Raw genomic sequence first — 18,191 nt, forward strand, 5'->3', positions numbered from 1 at the left:
TTTTGTTGATGATTTAAATGTTACTGATTGTATTAAATGGGCACATAATATCGTCTCATATCGATCGCAGGTACCTGAATCGAATCGTATCGTATCGTATCATGGCAGACTGTGTGATATCGGATAATATCGTATCGTTGTCCAAAGAATCGATATCGTATCGTAGCGTGATTAAACTGGTGATTCCCACCCCTAGAAGCTAGTTGTCTCTCCAAGGTAATAACATGATGTAGAAGCTAGTTGTCTCTCCAAGGTAATAACATGATGTAGAAGCTAGTTGTCTCTCCAAGGTAATAACATGATGTAGAAGCTAGTTATCTCTCCAAGGTAATAACACTGATGTAGAAGCTAGTTGTCTCTCCAAGGTAATAACATGATGTAGAAGCTAGTTGTCTCTCCAAGGTAATAACATGATGTAGAAGCTAGTTGTCTCTCCAAGGTAATAACATGATGTAGAAGCTAGTTGTCTCTCCAAGGTAATAACATGATGTAGAAGCTAGTTATCTCTCCAAGGTAATAACATGATGTAGAAGCTAGTTGTCTCTCCAAGGTAATAACATGATGTAGAAGCTAGTTATCTCTCCAAGGTAATAACATGACGTAGAAGCTAGTTGTCTCTCCAATGTAATAACATGATGTAGAAGCTAGTTATCTCTCCAAGGTAATAACATGATGTAGAAGCTAGTTGTCTCTCCAAGGTAATAACATGATGTAGAAGCTAGTTGTCTCTCCAAGGTAATAACATGATGTAGAAGCTAGTTGTCTCTCCAAGGTAATAACATGATGTAGAAGCTAGTTGTCTCTCCAAGGTAATAACATGATGTAGAAGCTAGTTATCTCTCCAAGGTAATAACATGACGTAGAAGCTAGTTGTCTCTCCAATGTAATAACATGATGTAGAAGCTAGTTATCTCTCCAAGGTAATAACATGATGTAGAAGCTAGTTGTCTCTCCAAGGTAATAACATGATGTAGAAGCTAGTTGTCTCTCCAAGGTAATAACATGATGTAGAAGCTAGTTGTCTCTCCAAGGTAATAACATGATGTAGAAGCTAGTTGTCTCTCCAAGGTAATAACATGATGTAGAAGCTAGTTGTCTCTCCAAGGTAATAACATGATGTAGAAGCTAGTTGTCTCCAAGGTAATAACATGATGCAGAAGCTAGTTGTCTCTCCAAGGTAATAACACTGATGTAGAATCTAGTTGTCTCTCCAAGGTAATAACATGATGTAGAAGCTAGTTATCTCTCCAAGGTAATAACATGATGTAGAAGCTAGTTATCTCTCCAAGGTAATAACATGATGTAGAAGCTAGTTGTCTCTCCAAGGTAATAACATGATGTAGAAGCTAGTTGTCTCTCCAAGGTAATAACATGATGTAGAAGCTAGTTATCTCTCCAAGGTAATAACATGATGTAGAAGCTAGTTATCTCTCCAAGGTAATAACATGATGTAGAAGCTAGTTGTCTCTCCGTCCAAGGTAATAACATGATGTAGAAGCTAGTTGTCTCTCCAAGGTAATAACATGATGTAGAAGCTAGTTGTCTCTCCAAGGTAATAACATGATGTAGAAGCTAGTTATCTCTCCAAGGTAATAACATGATGTAGAAGCTAGTTATCTATCCAAGGTAATAACATGACGTAGAAGCTAGTTGTCTCTCCAATGTAATAACATGATGTAGAAGCTAGTTATCTCTCCAAGGTAATAACATGATGTAGAAGCTAGTTGTCTCTGAAGGTAATAACACTGATGTAGAAGCTAGTTATCTCTCCAAGGTAATAACATGATGTAGAAGCTAGTTGTCTCTCCAAGGTAATAACATGATGTAGAAGCTAGTTGTCTCTCCAAGGTAATAACATGATGTAGAAGCTAGTTATCTCTCCAAGGTAATAACATGATGTAGAAGCTAGTTATCTCTCCAAGGTAATAACATGATGTAGAAGCTAGTTGTCTCTCCAAGGTAATAACATGATGTAGAAGCTAGTTGTCTCTCCAAGGTAATAACATGATGTAGAAGCTAGTTATCTCTCCAAGGTAATAACATGATGTAGAAGCTAGTTGTCTCTCCAAGGTAATAACACTGATGTAGAAGCTAGTTGTCTCTCCAAGGTAATAACATGATGTAGAAGCTAGTTGTCTCTCCAAGGTAATAACATGATGTAGAAGCTAGTTATCTCTCCAAGGTAATAACATGACGTAGAAGCTAGTTGTCTCTCCAATGTAATAACATGATGTAGAAGCTAGTTATCTCTCCAAGGTAATAACATGATGTAGAAGCTAGTTGTCTCTCCAAGGTAATAACATGATGTAGAAGCTAGTTATCTCTCCAAGGTAATAACATGATGTAGAAGCTAGTTGTCTCTCCAAGGTAATAACATGATGTAGAAGCTAGTTGTCTCTCCAAGGTAATAACACTGATTGTGGATTATGGAATGACCGTTGTTATGTGTCCAAAGCCCGAAATAAAAAATAACTGAACTGAACTGAACAGCGTCATGTTGTGTATTTAATTTGTTACAGTCAGAAAGTGAGGAACATCTGATGAAAATAAAACATGTTTTCTAAGTCATTGTTAGAACTGTAATGGTGTTATTAAGTACTAATCATATCAGTACTCTGTTAGAACTGTAATGGTGTTATTAAGTACTAATATCAGTACTCTGTTAGAACTGTAATGTGTTATTAAGTACTAATATCAGTACTCTGTTATAACTGTAATGGTGTTATTAAGTACTAATATCAGTACTCTGTTAGATCTGTAATGGTGTTATTAAGTACTAATATCAGTACTCTGTTATAACTGTAATGGTGTTATTAAGTACTAATATCAGTACTCTGTTAGAACTGTAATGGTGTTATTAAGTACTAATCATATCAGTACTCTGTTAGAGCTGTAATGGTGTTATTAAGTACTAATATCAGTACTCTGTTAGAACTGTAATGGTGTTATTAAGTACTAATCATATCAGTACTCTGTTAGAACTGTAATGGTGTTATTAAGTACTAATCATATCAGTACTCTGTTAGAACTGTAATGGTGTTATTAAGTACTAATCATATCAGTACTCTGTTAGAGCTGTAATGGTGTTATTAAGTACTAATATCAGTACTCTGTTAGAACTGTAATGTGTTATTAAGTACTAATCATATCAGTACTCTGTTAGAGCTGTAATGGTGTTATTAAGTACTAATATCAGTACTCTGTTAGAACTGTAATGGTGTTATTAAGTACTAATCATATCAGTACTCTGTTAGAGCTGTAATGGTGTTATTAAGTACTAATATCAGTACTCTGTTAGAACTGTAATGTGTTATTAAGTACTAATCATATCAGTACTCTGTTAGAGCTGTAATGGTGTTATTAAGTACTAATATCAGTACTCTGTTAGAGCTGTAATGGTGTTATTAAGTACTAATATCAGTACTCTGTTAGAACTGTAATGGTGTTATTAAGTACTAATCATATCAGTACTCTGTTAGAACTGTAGTGGTGTTATTAAGTACTAATATCAGTACTCTGTTATAACTGTAATGGTGTTATTAAGTACTAATATCAGTACTCTGTTAGAACTGTAATGGTGTTATTAAGTACTAATATCAGTACTCTGTTATAACTGTAATGGTGTTATTAAGTACTAATATCAGTACTCTGTTAGAGCTGTAATGGTGTTATTAAGTACTAATATCAGTACTCTGTTAGAGCTGTAATGGTGTTATTAAGTACTAATATCAGTACTCTGTTAGAGCTGTAATGGTGTTATTAAGTACTAATATCAGTACTCTGTTAGAACTGTAATGTGTTATTAAGTACTAATATCAGTACTCTGTTAGAACTGTAATGTGTTATTAAGTACTAATATCAGTACTCTGTTAGAACTGTACTGGTGTTATTACGTACTCATATTGATACTACTCAGTATCAACAAGTACCCTGTAAGTACTTATAAGTGGTCTGAAGAAAGGTGGCATTGGGACATCCCTACTGTCAACAGGTTAATAAATTCTGATGCCAACGCATGTGCACCCCAAAAACATAGACATGGCTCAGGTGGATTAATGCCAACAACCAACACTGCCAGGCATTTCACAACTAGGCTGCAGGGAAGGAAGCTACACACCGTCGGTCTGACACTGTCCTTTAAGTGGGACCCGTGTTTGCACGAACACTACAGCAGAGCAAAAAGATGATCAAATAGGCTTGGCTTGTCATCGACCCATAGCCTAGTTTAGTATGTGGAGTGACCAAGAACACTCACCATGAGCTCCAGCTTGGTGCGGTGGACGCCCAACCTCTTCAAGCCAATGGTCAGGTCGTTGACACAGATACCTCCATCCCCGTTCACGTCCAGGACCTGGAAGAGGACCTTCAGTCTGTGGTCCTGCTCAGGGCCCCCGCAGAGCTCACAGGGATGAGACGAGGACAGGCAGCGCTCCGGGTCCTTGTTTGACTCAGGACACTGGGGGGTGGATGATGGTGAGACAGGGTAGGGGTCCTGGTGGTGGTGCTCCTGCCCGCCGCCGGGGTCAGCCCCAGGGCGGGCCTCATCCGAGCGACACTGACAGAACACCCCACTGAGCAGGGGGGACACCAGCGGGCCTTGCTGGTGCATCACAGAGGCTCCACGACACCCGTCAAGCTGAGCTAAATGTCGGGATAACGAATTAGTTAACGTTCCAGAATAATAATAACATTCCAAAAGTTGTTTCTATGATGGTATAACAAAGCGAGCTCAGTGGCCAAGTCTATTTTCAGCCTGTACTACCACGTCACATGCATAGCGAGTTCTCACACAGGAAACATTTTTAAAAATCCTCACTATAGTTAGTATTAGTGTATGAATGAATGAATGAATGAAAACTTTATTAACAGATTGCAGAATGGGTACAGTGCAGTACAGCTCAATACATACAATTGTTAAGGGGATGCAGACCAGAGAAAGACTTTCGTCTTGTTTCCACCAGGGTCCCCCATTTCCAATTCATCGTAGCAGTGGAAACAGTTCTACTAACATTAATAAACACTATAGTTAGTATTAGTGTAGCAGTGGAAACAGTTCTACTAACATTAATAAACACTATAGTTAGTATTAGTGTAGCAGTGGAAACAGTAACTAACATTAATAAACACTATAGTTAGTATTAGTGTAGCAGTGGAAACAGTTCTACTAACATTAATAAACACTATAGTTAGTATTAGTGTAGCAGTGGAAACAGTAACTAACATTAATAAACACTATAGTTAGTATTAGTGTAGCAGTGGAAACAGTACTACTAACATTAATAAACACTATAGTTAGTATTAGTGTAGCAGTGGAAACAGTAACTAACATTACTAAACACTATAGTTAGTATTAGTGTAGCAGTGGAAACAGTAACTAACATTAATAAACACTATAGTTAGTATTAGTGTAGCAGTGGAAACAGTTCTACTAACATTAATAAACACTATAGTTAGTATTAGTGTAGCAGTGGAAACAGTAACTAACATTAATAAACACTATAGTTAGTATTAGTGTAGCAGTGGAAACAGTAACTAACATTAATAAACACTATAGTTAGTATTAGTGTAGCAGTGGAAACAGTACTACTAACATTAATAAACACTATAGTTAGTATTAGTGTAGCAGTGGAAACAGTAACTAACATTAATAAACACTATAGTTAGTATTAGTGTAGCAGTGGAAACAGTAACTAACATTAATAAACACTATAGTTAGTATTAGTGTAGCAGTGGAAACAGTAACTAACATTAATAAACACTATAGTTAGTATTAGTGTAGCAGTGGAAACAGTAACTAACATTAATAAACACTATAGTTAGTATTAGTGTAGCAGTGGAAACAGTAACTAACATTACTAAACACTATAGTTAGTATTAGTGTAGCAGTGGAAACAGTAACTAACATTAATAAACACTATAGTTAGTATTAGTGTAGCAGTGGAAACAGTAACTAACATTAATAAACACTATAGTTAGTATTAGTGTAGCAGTGGAAACAGTAACTAACATTAATAAACACTATAGTTAGTATTAGTGTAGCAGTGGAAACAGTAACTAACATTACTAAACACTATAGTTAGTATTAGTGTAGCAGTGGAAACAGTAACTAACATTAATAAACACTATAGTTAGTATTAGTGTAGCAGTGGAAACAGTAACTAACATTAATAAACACTATAGTTAGTATTAGTGTAGCAGTGGAAACAGTACTAACCGTCGTCCAGTGATGATGAGGTGGATGATGCTCACTGTCCAGAAAACGCACGAAATGTAGCTAACAACTTTTTTTTTTAAATAACATTTCTTAATTCGTTAAATATATATAGTTCAAATCTCGCTGCAGTCCCGGTCCCGGTCCGGGGGTCGGTATGACTGACAGCTGATGCAACAGAGAAAAGCCGGTAACGGGAGTGTTGTTCCTGTTAGGGGCGGGGCGTGTCGTGACGGACAGGTTCAACAGCCAACCAGAGAAAAGCCGGTAACGGGAGTGTTGTTCCTGTTAGGGGCGGGGCGTGTCGTGACGGACAGGTTCAACAGCCAATCAGGTTGCTGAAGACATCACACAAATAGTCACAAACTTATTTAATAGTTTTGTCTCCGTACTGATGTACTGCACGGCGTGCAAAACAATAAACACACGTTATAGAACACATCGCAGTGGTCGCTTTGTTTTGGTTAAACTCTAGAAACAGATGTATTATTCAACCTAACCCGTGCCCCTCCCTCCCATAGTATTGACCACCGCAACACTTCCGGTATTTTGAGCTCATGGGAGAGAGCGGGGGGGGGGGGTCAAATGAATGAACTGTTACAACCAGAGCGGCTACAACCACCACTTACTTCAAGGCTCTCCCCTCGCGCCCCTCCCCTCACGAGCTCCATGTAACGCGGAAGTGCAGTGTTCTAGCGCTTGTCTCGCGGTGGTTGCTGAGTGGCAGTTGGTTCGGCCAATAGCAGCGCGAGCCCGTGGTCGGGAGGCGGGAGAAACAACAGCGCGTCGTCACGTCAGTAGGAAGAAGAAGCCAGATTCTGGAAGCCATTACGCTGCGCACATCAGTTGAGTAAGTAAATCATACTATTTTTGCGTAACAATACGCACAATTATCTTTCCCCAAAAAACGAAGAATTTATTTAATTATGGTGTCGCTCGCGAAAAAGAGAAAAATGAATTTCTCGGAACGAGAGGTGGAAATTATTGTGGAAGAAATAGAGAGACAAAAGCACACGCTCGTTAACCACTTCAACGCCGGCGTCACCCACATCGCGAAGAACGGCGCGTGGACGGAGATCCTGCGGAAGGTGAACGCGGTGACCACCTGCCCCCGAGAGCTGGCCGAGGTACCGTAACCCTGGTGTAACCCCAACCCTGTCTGTAACCCTAACCCTGATGTAACCCCAACCCTGTCTGTAACCCTTACCCTGATGTAACCCCAACCCTGATGTAACCCTAACCCGTTCTGCAATCTGTTCATAACATTATCAATCAATCAGGTGAAGAAGAAGTGGAGCGACATGAAGACCGAGGTGCGGCGCAAAGTGGCCCAGGCCAGAGCCGCGACCGACGGCGGGACCGACGAGTCGTGCAGCGCCGCGGTCCCGGTCATCCTCACCGCCATGCAGCAGCGGATCTGCAACCTGCTGGGAGAGGCGACCATCATCAGTCTGCCCGCCGCCACCAGCGACTCGGACGCGGAGCCCACCACCATGATCGCCATCCACCCCGTGGGACTGGTCACCACCGTCACCCTCTCGGACAGTAAGACTCCTCGTTCTGTCTGCAGCAGGACACACTGCGTGCTGCTTCACTGATCACATCATTGTTGTGGGGGAAATTGCTATTGTATTTTTACGATGCTTAGAATCATTTAATATTTGTGTGTTCCTCCCGAGACAAAAGTTGTGAGGCAAAGGCATTGTACTTTATTTTTTGTGTGTGCATATATTAGGCTACTTTATAGCTTGTTGAATGAATGAATGAAAACTTTATTTAACAGATTGCAGAATGGGTACAGTATGGCTCAATACACACAATTGTTAATAAGGGGGTTATAGCTTGTTATATATATATCACTTGTGCATTGTATATTGTTACAAGCAAAACTGTACATTGGAATATTGACAACCATGTTTGGTCATTTACTGTACATTGGAGGGGGTCCCGGGGTTGTGTTAGGACATTTACAGGGGCCAGTTTAGAATTGCAGTCTCCCGTAGGTGTTCCTTGAGAGTGGTTTTGAAAGTGGGTAGTGATTCACATTCCTTTACAGCTTTAGGTTGGGCGTTCCACATTGTTGTGGCATAATTGCGAAACGTGTTTAGTCCCTTGTTTGAGCCGAATCTGGGTTTAACATGATTTGTGGAGCTCCCTCTGGTGTTGTGATCGTGGTATTCACTGACCTTTGGGAAGTATTTAGACATGTACATGGGTATCTTAGTGGTGTAGTGTATCTTGTAGACCAGGCCCATTGCAAGTTGCTGTACTCTGTCGTCTACTCTAAGGGTGCTTTCTCACTCACCATCGGGGTCGAATCAGCTCCGTACCGTCTCGTTCTGTCTTTGGGTGCGAACTCCCCCTCTCCCCCCTCTAGTTTGTGTACACACTTCAGTCTTGGTTCGCTCCGGGTTCTGTTTACGGTTTGCGTTTTGAGCGTGTACGCTTGCTCGAAAATGTAAACACAGGAAGAGTGTTAACCCATTCTCCGCCAGTGACGTGTTAACACGTCATTCTCCGCCATGCGTTGTCTGCCAATAACTTGTTAAGGCGTCTTTGAGATCAATATTTCAAATTTCTGTCATGGTATTCACATTTCACCCACGGAGTCTTGGCTGATGCTGTCTGAGCCAGCAAAACTCTGCAAAGCTTCAATACTGCAACCTGGTGGCCGATCGGCGAGTTGCCAAACCGGAAGTGCTCGGTCCGTCCCCTATTTTCGTCCGGCCACTCGCTACGCATCCCGCGGCTCAATACAGACACCGTCGATATGGATATTTGCCATAACTCAATAATCAACATGATTTGGACGTGTATAATATACAAACCGGAAATGGATCGCATCGATCAACATCCCATAATTGGGATCTGTTTGCTCATCGCCCAACGCTACGAGGAGACTGGGGTGAGTTTCAGCGTTTTTCTTTATCATTTTCGATACAAACTGCTCTGATCAATATATCACCCTCCCATACGACATAAATCATTTAACGTCGGCCACGGAATTATAAACGACCCTCCGGTCACCCGCAGATGATAAGTCATAACGTCTAGGACCATGTACAGTTGTCATTTTTAATATAACGTTGATCGGTGTCAAACGGTATTTGATAATCTAATATATGCATTTATGTCTATATCTCACGTTCTATGAAATACTGCTAGTTAGCTTAGCCTATTACTAGTAACATTGCTCGCATAAATTATATTGAATGTCATTGATCTACCGGTCGATCATGGCCGACTGGTTGGGCACCACTGGTCTATAGAAATAAATGCATTCGAACAAGAAAGTATAGTAGACATAGCAATGGCAAACGCTAACGCTAAGCTAATGGCTAACGCTAGTTAGCTTAGCCTGTTCAGCAGCTAACATTATCCCATCGCTCGTGGCAATTATATTGCATGTCATTGATCTACTGGTCGACCACGGCCGACTGGTTGGGCACCACTGGTCTAATAGAAATAAATGCATTCGAACAAGAAACCAATGTATATAGACATAGCAATGGCAAACAAAATTGCCAGGCCTAATGCGAGCCAGGGAAGTGTTGTGCTTTGTGCTTTGTAACGTGGCTTCATGTTTTCATCCACTGAGCTGTGAGGCTCCACATGCTTGTTTTTGGTTGAGATCTGAACCCGAAAATTGCCCATAAATATCGTTTTTGTGGGTATTGTCCAGTTGTTGCTGTGTGGTTTTATCTGCCCAAAATTCAAGCAAGCATGAAAGCATTACAGTAACGACGTTGTGTGTGTCACGACCCCCGCTCCCACTAGTGCGCACCCGAGACCTACTATTTCACCGGTCCAGGTTCAGCGCCCCCGGGGACGAATCAGCGGGGGACGGGGGGGAGCGTTCTCACTCAGACGGACACACCCTTTTCTGCTGCGACCCGGCGCTGATTCCGAATGGTGAGTGAGAAAGGGCCCTAAGCCATCTTAGGTAGTCAAAGTGGGCAGGGGTGAGGTGGGTTCTTCTAGGGGTAAGGTCAAGCAGTAGTCTGACCAGTTTGTTTTGAGATGATTCAAGAGGTTATTTCTGTCATTCGTTGATGAACTTCAATCATTGTTTTATTCTGTCGTGTTTTCATTCTCTAGCTCTTCCGACGAGCTCAGGGGCCGCATGTGATGAAACAAAACAACTGGATGGTAAGTTTCACATGTTGAATGTTTAACATGAGTTTATTAAGCAGGTTTGAGGAGGGACCAGGCATGTCTGTGTTTGGACCTGCTACCAGTACTTTGCTGTAGGGCTGGGCGATATGGCCTCTAAATGATATCGCGATTTTTTTTGCCATATCACGATACACGATATATATCGCGATTTTTTGACATTTCCTCTAAAGCACTTAAAAATGCTTGATTTAACCCTTTGATGCATACAGTCACGCCAATATGATGATTATAATAAGTCCCTGCAAAATATGTTTCCATTATTAAACCATGAAGATGCTTTAAAAAATAATTAAATGAAAATGTACTAAGAGTAGTCTACTGACACACTAATAAAAAAGATTATTTACATCTAAGACAATTTATATAAAAACTATTGGGTGCCTAAGACTTTTGCACTGTGTTTTTTATCCACTTTAGCCAAACACACACACACATATATACACTACTGTGAGAAAATAATAATCACACACAAAGCCTTACAAAGGGATAATGGCTTATAACAGACTTAATGATTTTAGAATATTTCAGATAATGAAATGAAATGTTTATATCATCAACTATCCAGTTAGTATTTATACTGTAACGTTTGGCCACTTTAAATCATTGAATAGAGAGAGAGAGAGAGAGAGAGAGAGAGAGAGCGCGCGTTTGCGTTTTGAGCGTATAAGCTGCCGTAGGCGATGATGTCACACTCGAATGTAAACACAGGAAGTTGAACACACGGAGATTGAAACTGGATGCAAGAAACGAATAACCAATAAATATGAAGTTATCTTTAAACCTCTGTTGTCAAGCGTCGTCAATATAACCCACCCCCTTTTCTCACTAATGGAACTAGTGTCGTGGAGTCCGCTTTGAGCTAACGCTAGCAGCTAAGAGCTAGCAGCTAAGAGCTAACGCTAGTTAGCTTAGCCTATTATGGTTTAACTTAGCAGTTAACGTTAGCCCATTGCATGTCATTGAAGGTCCGCGCTGGTCTGTGTAATGAAATTACAATTGCATGTAATTTAAGGTCCGCGCTGGTCTGTCTATAATAAAATGAGAGGAACGCTCTGCACTAAAGCAAGTCTCATATCAGCCGCGACGTGACAACATATACTCGATGTTCACGATATAGTCATTTACTACATCTCACGTAGAACTCGATATATCGCCCAGCCCTACTTTGCTGTCTAATAACGTCCAGAAAGTCACTCTTGTAGTTTTGAAAATAGTTTAAAGGGATATTTCACTTTACATTTACATTTGAGTAGAACATGTCAAGTTTCAGCAGTCTTACCTCTTATCTAAAGTCATCTACAAGTAAACTAGTGACCATTGCGGTTCCTGTCATCAGCTATCAACACCACCATTCCTCCCAGGTGTCAGGCTCCTTGTTCACTACTGCCTCTTTTCCATTGCATAGTACTTACTCGACTCTACCCTACTCTACTCTACTCGCTTTAGGTACCTGGTACTTTGTTCGTTTTCCACTGCAGGTAGTACTCTGTTTCATCTCCGTGTGGGGAGGCGGGGCCGCTGGCGTACAGCATGAGAGCTCCGTGAGCATAGCTATGTCCGTGGGGGCTTGGAGCAAGCCAGAGTAAACACAGTATCAATCAATCAATAACAACATTAACCAGACTCTCGTTGTGTCTATTCTGCTAACGTTAACGTTACCTCTCGTGTCTATTCTACTAGCGTTAAAGTTACCTCTCGTGTCTATTCTGCGAACGTTAACGTTACCTCTCGTGTCTATTCTACTAGCGTTAACGTTACCTCTCGTGTCTATTCTGCTAACGTTAACATTACCTCTCGTGTCTATTCTACTAACGTTAACATTACCTCTCGTGTCTATTCTACTAGCGTTAACGTTACCTCTCGTGTCTATTCTGCTAACGTTAACATTACCTCTCGTGTCTATTCTGCTAACGTTAACATTACCTCTCGTGTCTATTCTGCTAACGTTAACATTACCTCTCGTGTCTATTCTACTAACGTTAACATTACCTCGTGTCTATTCTGCTAACGTTAACATTACCTCTCGTTGTGTCTATTCTACTAGCGGTAACGTTACATATCGTGTCTATTCTGCTAACGTTAACATTACCTCTCGTTGTGTCTATTCTACTAGCGGTAACGTTACCTCTCGCGTCTATTCTGCTAACCTTACCTCTCGTGTCTATTCTACTAACGTTAGCATTACCTCTTGTGTCTATTCTGCTAACGTTAACACTTTGAGTGCCACGGACGCGTTTTGTTGTTAGTTCATGCCACCAGTTGAGTGGCAGCAACGCTATATAGCGTTTGTTTGTCGTATTTTTTTTTATTAGCGATTTTAATTCATATTTCATCAATCGAGCCTCACGCTAGTGTTGCAGACTCTCTGAGCTGCATTGGGAAAATACCGCCCCCTATCGTCTCTCCCTGTGTAACTGCACCCCATTGGTTTAGACTGATGGAGGGGGGGGGGGTCCAGCCTCCTCATGTTACTTCTCCGGCGAGGCATCTGAAGAGACCCAAGTTGATTGCAGAGCCGGAAAACGCGTGGAATACATATTTACAGTACCCAACGCTGAATCAATAAACGCGATCGATATTTGGAATGGCGATCAGGAATTGGAATAATCTTTTTGGATAACATCTGATCTGAGGTAAGCAATTTATTTTACCAGTCTTGGGGTAATCGGATCTGTTTTGACCTATATATCAGCGTGTGCCCCGTGTGTGTGTGTGTGTGTGTGTGTGTGTGTGTGTGTGCTCGCTGATCAGGAAATGAGAGAATATATTTTTCAGATTGCTTCTATAGCGTGCATAAGTACACATATACTATCGATAATCTAGCGTTTATTTGAAAACTATTCATAAATAGGCCGAAAAATGCCGTTTTTTGTGTATGCCAGAATATTCCAGTAAAGGCAGTTTATCACGGAATCTATATATTTTCCTGAAAAACAAGGGCTTTTCAAAATGCTATAAAACGGAAATGAACCGATTAAAAAAACAATCCGTCAGCGGTCAGGTGGCGTAGCGGAGATTGCGTTCGTCACCAACGCTGGGAGACACTGGGCCTGTTCGAGTCCAGCTCCCAGCGTTGTCACCAGCTTGGCTGGCCGCTCACACTAATACAATTGGCAGTATTAGAGGCTGGGAAGCTGGCGGGTGGGAATCTGGCGTTGTGGACAGCGACGCCTACAGGTCAGGTCTGGGCGCTTGCTCAGCGGAGCAGGACTTGGTGGAGATAGCGTGCTCTCCCACGCGTTACGCTTCACCAATGAGAGCCCTCGCTGCCAAGTGAAAAGACGTCACTGGCTGTCCTAGCACGTCTCGGAGGAAGCGTGTGATCGACTCGGGACCAGCGTTTCCGTTAGCCGGTAATTACCGGTATTTGACCGGCAAAATCTGTTGAAGTCCGACATATTTAATCTCTCCGGTCTTAATGTCCGGTGAAAATAATTCCCTCTAAGCACAATTTGATTATTTGAATTGTATTAAAATAGGCTAAAATTAAATAGCCTATGCGATGAACGAAACAATCATTACATTTGTTTCATCGTTGCTTCACCAAGCAGGTATAATAATGACACCGCTGTGTCAGCGGGAACTTGCTGCTAGATTTGCGACTGCATGCAGCTGCAGAGCCGCAGAAACCACCATAACCCACCCATCTGTACCGGCAAAGTGCAGTACTCCAATTCAGCCATTGGCAATTCAGCTGTTGGGTGGGGGGCGCTGTTGAGCGGTCCCCAGATAGAGCCTGAATACAGCTGAATCTGCTGCTCTGCAGCGACATACTTTTTGCAAATAAGTCGTTGCGAGGTGGAGAGTCATCACGCAAACCCACGATAATGTTGCCGTCTCTCTCTGCCAAATTTCTCAGTTATTCGCTTGATATAATTAATACAAATGTCCAATATAACGGAATTCGTTGGCTCATAAAAATGTGATTATAACAGACTGCTGTTAATGTCGGGCGACTGCCCACAGACACCTATTTGATTTAAAGTCGGCAGCAGCACGGAGTCTCGGGACTTATTTTATTTGGAATATAATGACTCACTGTATACGCAAAAGTAGCCTAGTTTTAAGTTAAAATATTATAAATCTACATGCCTTGAGGATGTCTATTTTTAAGCTCAATAAACTCTGACCGGAATTTCTCTCATTTGACCGGTAGATTTAAATCTACCGGACCCTGAGACCGGCAACAATTTTTTCTAACGGAAACCCTGCTCGGGACGCCTTGTACCGACTCATAGGAGAACATGCATACAGCGTCAGGTAGGGGAGGGGGGGGAATTGGCACAACGACTAATTGGGACGGGGAGAAAATCGGAGGAAAAATCAGAAACAGAAAAATAAAAATAAAATAAAAATAAATCCGTCTCGACAATGTTGACTGCAAACAAGTCATTGATAAACGACGGGCAGATTAGACACATAGCCATAATTTAAGACAGAGATTATGCGTTCACAACGCTATCATTGAAGTGGGTGGTGGCATTCAACCACGTTTTACCATGTTAACAAGTGGCAACCAAAGTGTTAATGCCTCGCGTAGGATTTCATTATTTGTTTGCAGCAGGAACAAGTGCAATAAACAAAAAAGGATACATTCACTGTGTATTCTGCCTCAAAACCAACATCAACACAATTTACCACCAAGAGCGGAGAGTTTAGTCTCACAAAAAGATAGCTGATTTGCACTTTCAGAGCCCTTGCTTAACCTTGATTTACCGGTTGAATGCCCACCATCCACTTCAATGTTAGCGTTAAAGACGCCTAATCTATGTTTAAAATTATGGCTATGTGTCTAATCTGCCCGTCGCTTATCAATGACTCGTTTTCCAGTCAACATTGTCGAAGCGGATTTTTTTTTTTATCAGTTCATTTTCGTTTTATAGCATTTTGAAAAGCCCTCGTTTTCAAGGAAAATATAAAGATTCCATGATAAAAGACGTTTACTGGAATATTCTAGAATACACAAACGTTGTAATTTTTATTTTCAAATAAACGCTAGATTATCGATAGTATATGTGTACGTATGCACGCTAGATACGCGAGCTGAAAAATCGATTCTCTGATTTCCTCATCAGCGATCGCGCACACAGAGACACATCACACATAGGGCAAACGCTGAGATCTCAGCGAATACAACTCTGATTATCCCAAGACTGGTAAAATAGATTCCTTACCTCAGATCAGATGTTCTCCAAAAAGATCATTCCAATTCCTGATCTACAGATCCCAGGTCAGTCTAAGCGACTGACCTGCAGTTACACAGGGATAGACGATAGGGGGCGCTTTTTTCCATTCTGAGCTGCTGGAGGAGCTGGTGTACCAACGGGAGACTCTGTTGATGAAATATGAAATCAGATCGCTAATAAACAAATAAAACGATATTTGTCGTCGTGGGCACTCAGTGGGGGGCCTAATAAAATGAGATATGTCGTCCGTGGCACTGAAAGTGTTAAAGATGGCGGTGTTGTGTTTTGTGCAGGACGCTCCAACGTGTGACGCTTCTCTCTTCTGACCAATCAATGGTCTACAGTGTTTCACGTCACTTTTCTGGTATCGCTTCTACTCGCTTGGAACCTCGACAAAGCAGGTACTAAAAAAGTACCCAAAAAGTACCCGGTACCAGGTACCATCCGCAAATTTTGGCAATGGAAAATTGAAAAGACAGAGTAGAGTCGAGTAGGTACCATGCAGTGGAAAAGGGGCATTCATTCGTTTGATGTGCCTTTACAGATTTATGGCCTTTGAAAAATCAAAGGAGATCCGGTCAGTTTGAGTGCGCTGTGTCTCTTTGCCTTGCATTTTGCTGATTCAAAATTCAAGATGATCTCCACACAGTTCACACAATCACACAATACTTAACTAGAATGAACAACTTAAATATAAGCTAATGCTAAAAATAAGGAGATCTTTAAAAAGAAGTGGTAGAAGATATATACAAGACACGAGTCAGTAACATTAACATTATTGCACGTTCCGTTCACAGTGTAGGATCAAGTTTTAGTTTTTACAAATATAAATACTTGGAGGTGACAGTGAGGTCACAGCAGCAGTTAAAGTGTCTGTACTGTAGGGCACTCCAGTAGCCCAGCAGGGGGCGCTCCAGTAGCCCAGCAGGGGGTGCTCCAGTAGCACACCACATAGCGCTCCAGTAGCCCAGCAGGGGGCGCTCCAGTAGCACACCACATATCGCTCCAGTAGCACACCACATAGCGCGCTGAGTCGCGAAGCGGTCGTCCCGGGTTCGTTTCCCAGTCCCGGTGACCATTTGCCGCATGTCTTCCCTACCTCTCCTCCCGTTCTCCCTCTCTCCCTCTATCGGTCCTGCATGGCCAGAAAAAGCTGTAAAACGCTAATAAAGATAATTTAAAAAAATAAAAGTGTCTGTACTGTAGCATTCACAGTTCAGCAGCAGTTAAAGTGTCTTAACTGTTTTACTGCAACACTACTATCACCGACATCTAAGAAGGGAGATCCCCCCTTGAATGGCCCTTCTAAGGTTTCTCTCCTCCACACTGCCTGTGGTGCATTTTTTCCTATTGTTAGGTTTTAGTGAGTTTGTCCTTACCTTCGCGTGGGGTATGTCTGGGAGTGTTGCATTTATTTTGCATTTATTTTAAATTTGTTGGACCTTATTGTGTTCTTGTTTTGTTCTTGACTTATTGTGATGTTTCTTCTTGACTTGTTTAGAGAAGACGTGTCCGGCCCATGGGGACATATTAACGTGTGTTGTCGGGCCTTACAGATACATTTGATTTGATTTGATCTGTAGCCTTCACAGTATTTCAGTATTTATATTTAACCCCCGTCTCTCCTGTGCCGCCCAGCGGAGACCACGTACCACACGCTGGAGGAGGGCAGCGTGGTGGAGTACTGCACCACCACCGTCGGCGAGGCCGCGCCCACCGTGGTGACCCCCCTGGTGGAGAGCTCCCCCCCGCCGCCCCACGGCCAGGCCAAGCCCCAGGAGCTGAAGAGCCGCATCGCGCTCAACTCGGCGCGCCTCCTGCAGGAGCAGCGCGTGACCAATGTGCACGTGCGTCAGATCGCCCAGCACCTGGAGGGCCAGAACGAGCTGCTGCAGCTGATGAGGCGCTCGCAGGAGGCGCAGGCCTACGCCCAGGAGAGGCAGGCCCAGGCCCTGGAGGGCACGCAGGCCACCCTGCTGGCGCTGGTTCAGATGCTCCGGCCCGCGCTCAAGGACCTGCGCAAGTTCCTGCAGAGCGGCACGGAGGCGGCCAACTCCAACAGCACGGCGGCCGCGGCGTTGACGGGGACGGTGGAGGCGACGGACGCGACGGGGGCGGTGACGGTGGAGGCGACGGGGACGGTGGAGACGGTGGAGGCGACGGGGACGGTGGAGACGGTGGAGGCGACGGGGACGGTGGAGACAGTAGAGGCGACAGAGACGGTGGAGGCGACGGAGACGGTGGAGGCGACGGAGACGGTGGAGACAGTAGAGACAGTAGAGGCGACAGAGACGGTGGAGGCGACGGGGACAGTAGAGACAGTAGAGGGAGGAACAGAAGAACAAGCCAGACCCAAAACACCACCACAACAGCAAGCCCAGGACACTGTGTGAGGTTCTGCGTAGGGTGACCAGATGCAAAAAGTCCAAAAGCAGGACAACAGTAAGATTTTGGTGGGACAAAGTGGAACAAAGTGGGACAGATAGATAATGTACATTTTTTTATTAGAATAACATGGTCTTCACCGAGACCAATGTTTTTTTTTTGCTTCAAAAAGAGGGACATCCTCTCAATATGTGGGACGTTCGGTCAAATGGTGGGACAGTACAACCAAAAGG

The 18,191-nt window shown here is 42.6% G+C and overlaps 2 protein-coding genes across 2 annotated transcripts in view; one reads left to right on the forward strand and one right to left on the reverse strand.

The window, feature by feature from the left end:
- slc25a25b (solute carrier family 25 member 25b) overlaps positions 1 to 6,307 on the reverse strand; it is a gene marked incomplete at its 3' end in the record, with an annotated part of 150,441 nt that extends 144,134 nt beyond the window's left edge. Inside the window, exons 1-2 of the mRNA XM_084324532.1 lie at positions 6,215 to 6,307; positions 4,256 to 4,641 (exon numbers count right to left, since the gene is read on the reverse strand). Of these exons, the coding sequence (XP_084180658.1) occupies positions 4,256 to 4,609 (354 nt within the window). The 5' untranslated portion in view covers positions 4,610 to 4,641; positions 6,215 to 6,307. The remainder of the gene's footprint in view (positions 1 to 4,255; positions 4,642 to 6,214) is intronic.
- Positions 6,308 to 7,137: 830 nt separating this feature from the next.
- On the forward strand, positions 7,138 to 17,966 carry naif1 (nuclear apoptosis inducing factor 1; the record flags this gene model as incomplete). The annotated part of the gene is made up of 4 exons (XM_084325068.1): positions 7,138 to 7,338; positions 7,492 to 7,756; positions 10,310 to 10,360; positions 17,212 to 17,966. 4 exons carry the CDS (start codon positions 7,138 to 7,140, stop codon positions 17,964 to 17,966), a joined length of 1,272 nt encoding a protein of 423 aa, XP_084181194.1.
- Between the last annotated feature and the right edge of the window lie 225 nt (positions 17,967 to 18,191).

Source organism: Notolepis coatsorum (genome assembly GCF_963971535.1).
Source record: "Notolepis coatsorum genome assembly, chromosome: 11".
NCBI lineage: Eukaryota > Metazoa > Chordata > Actinopteri > Aulopiformes > Paralepididae > Notolepis > Notolepis coatsorum.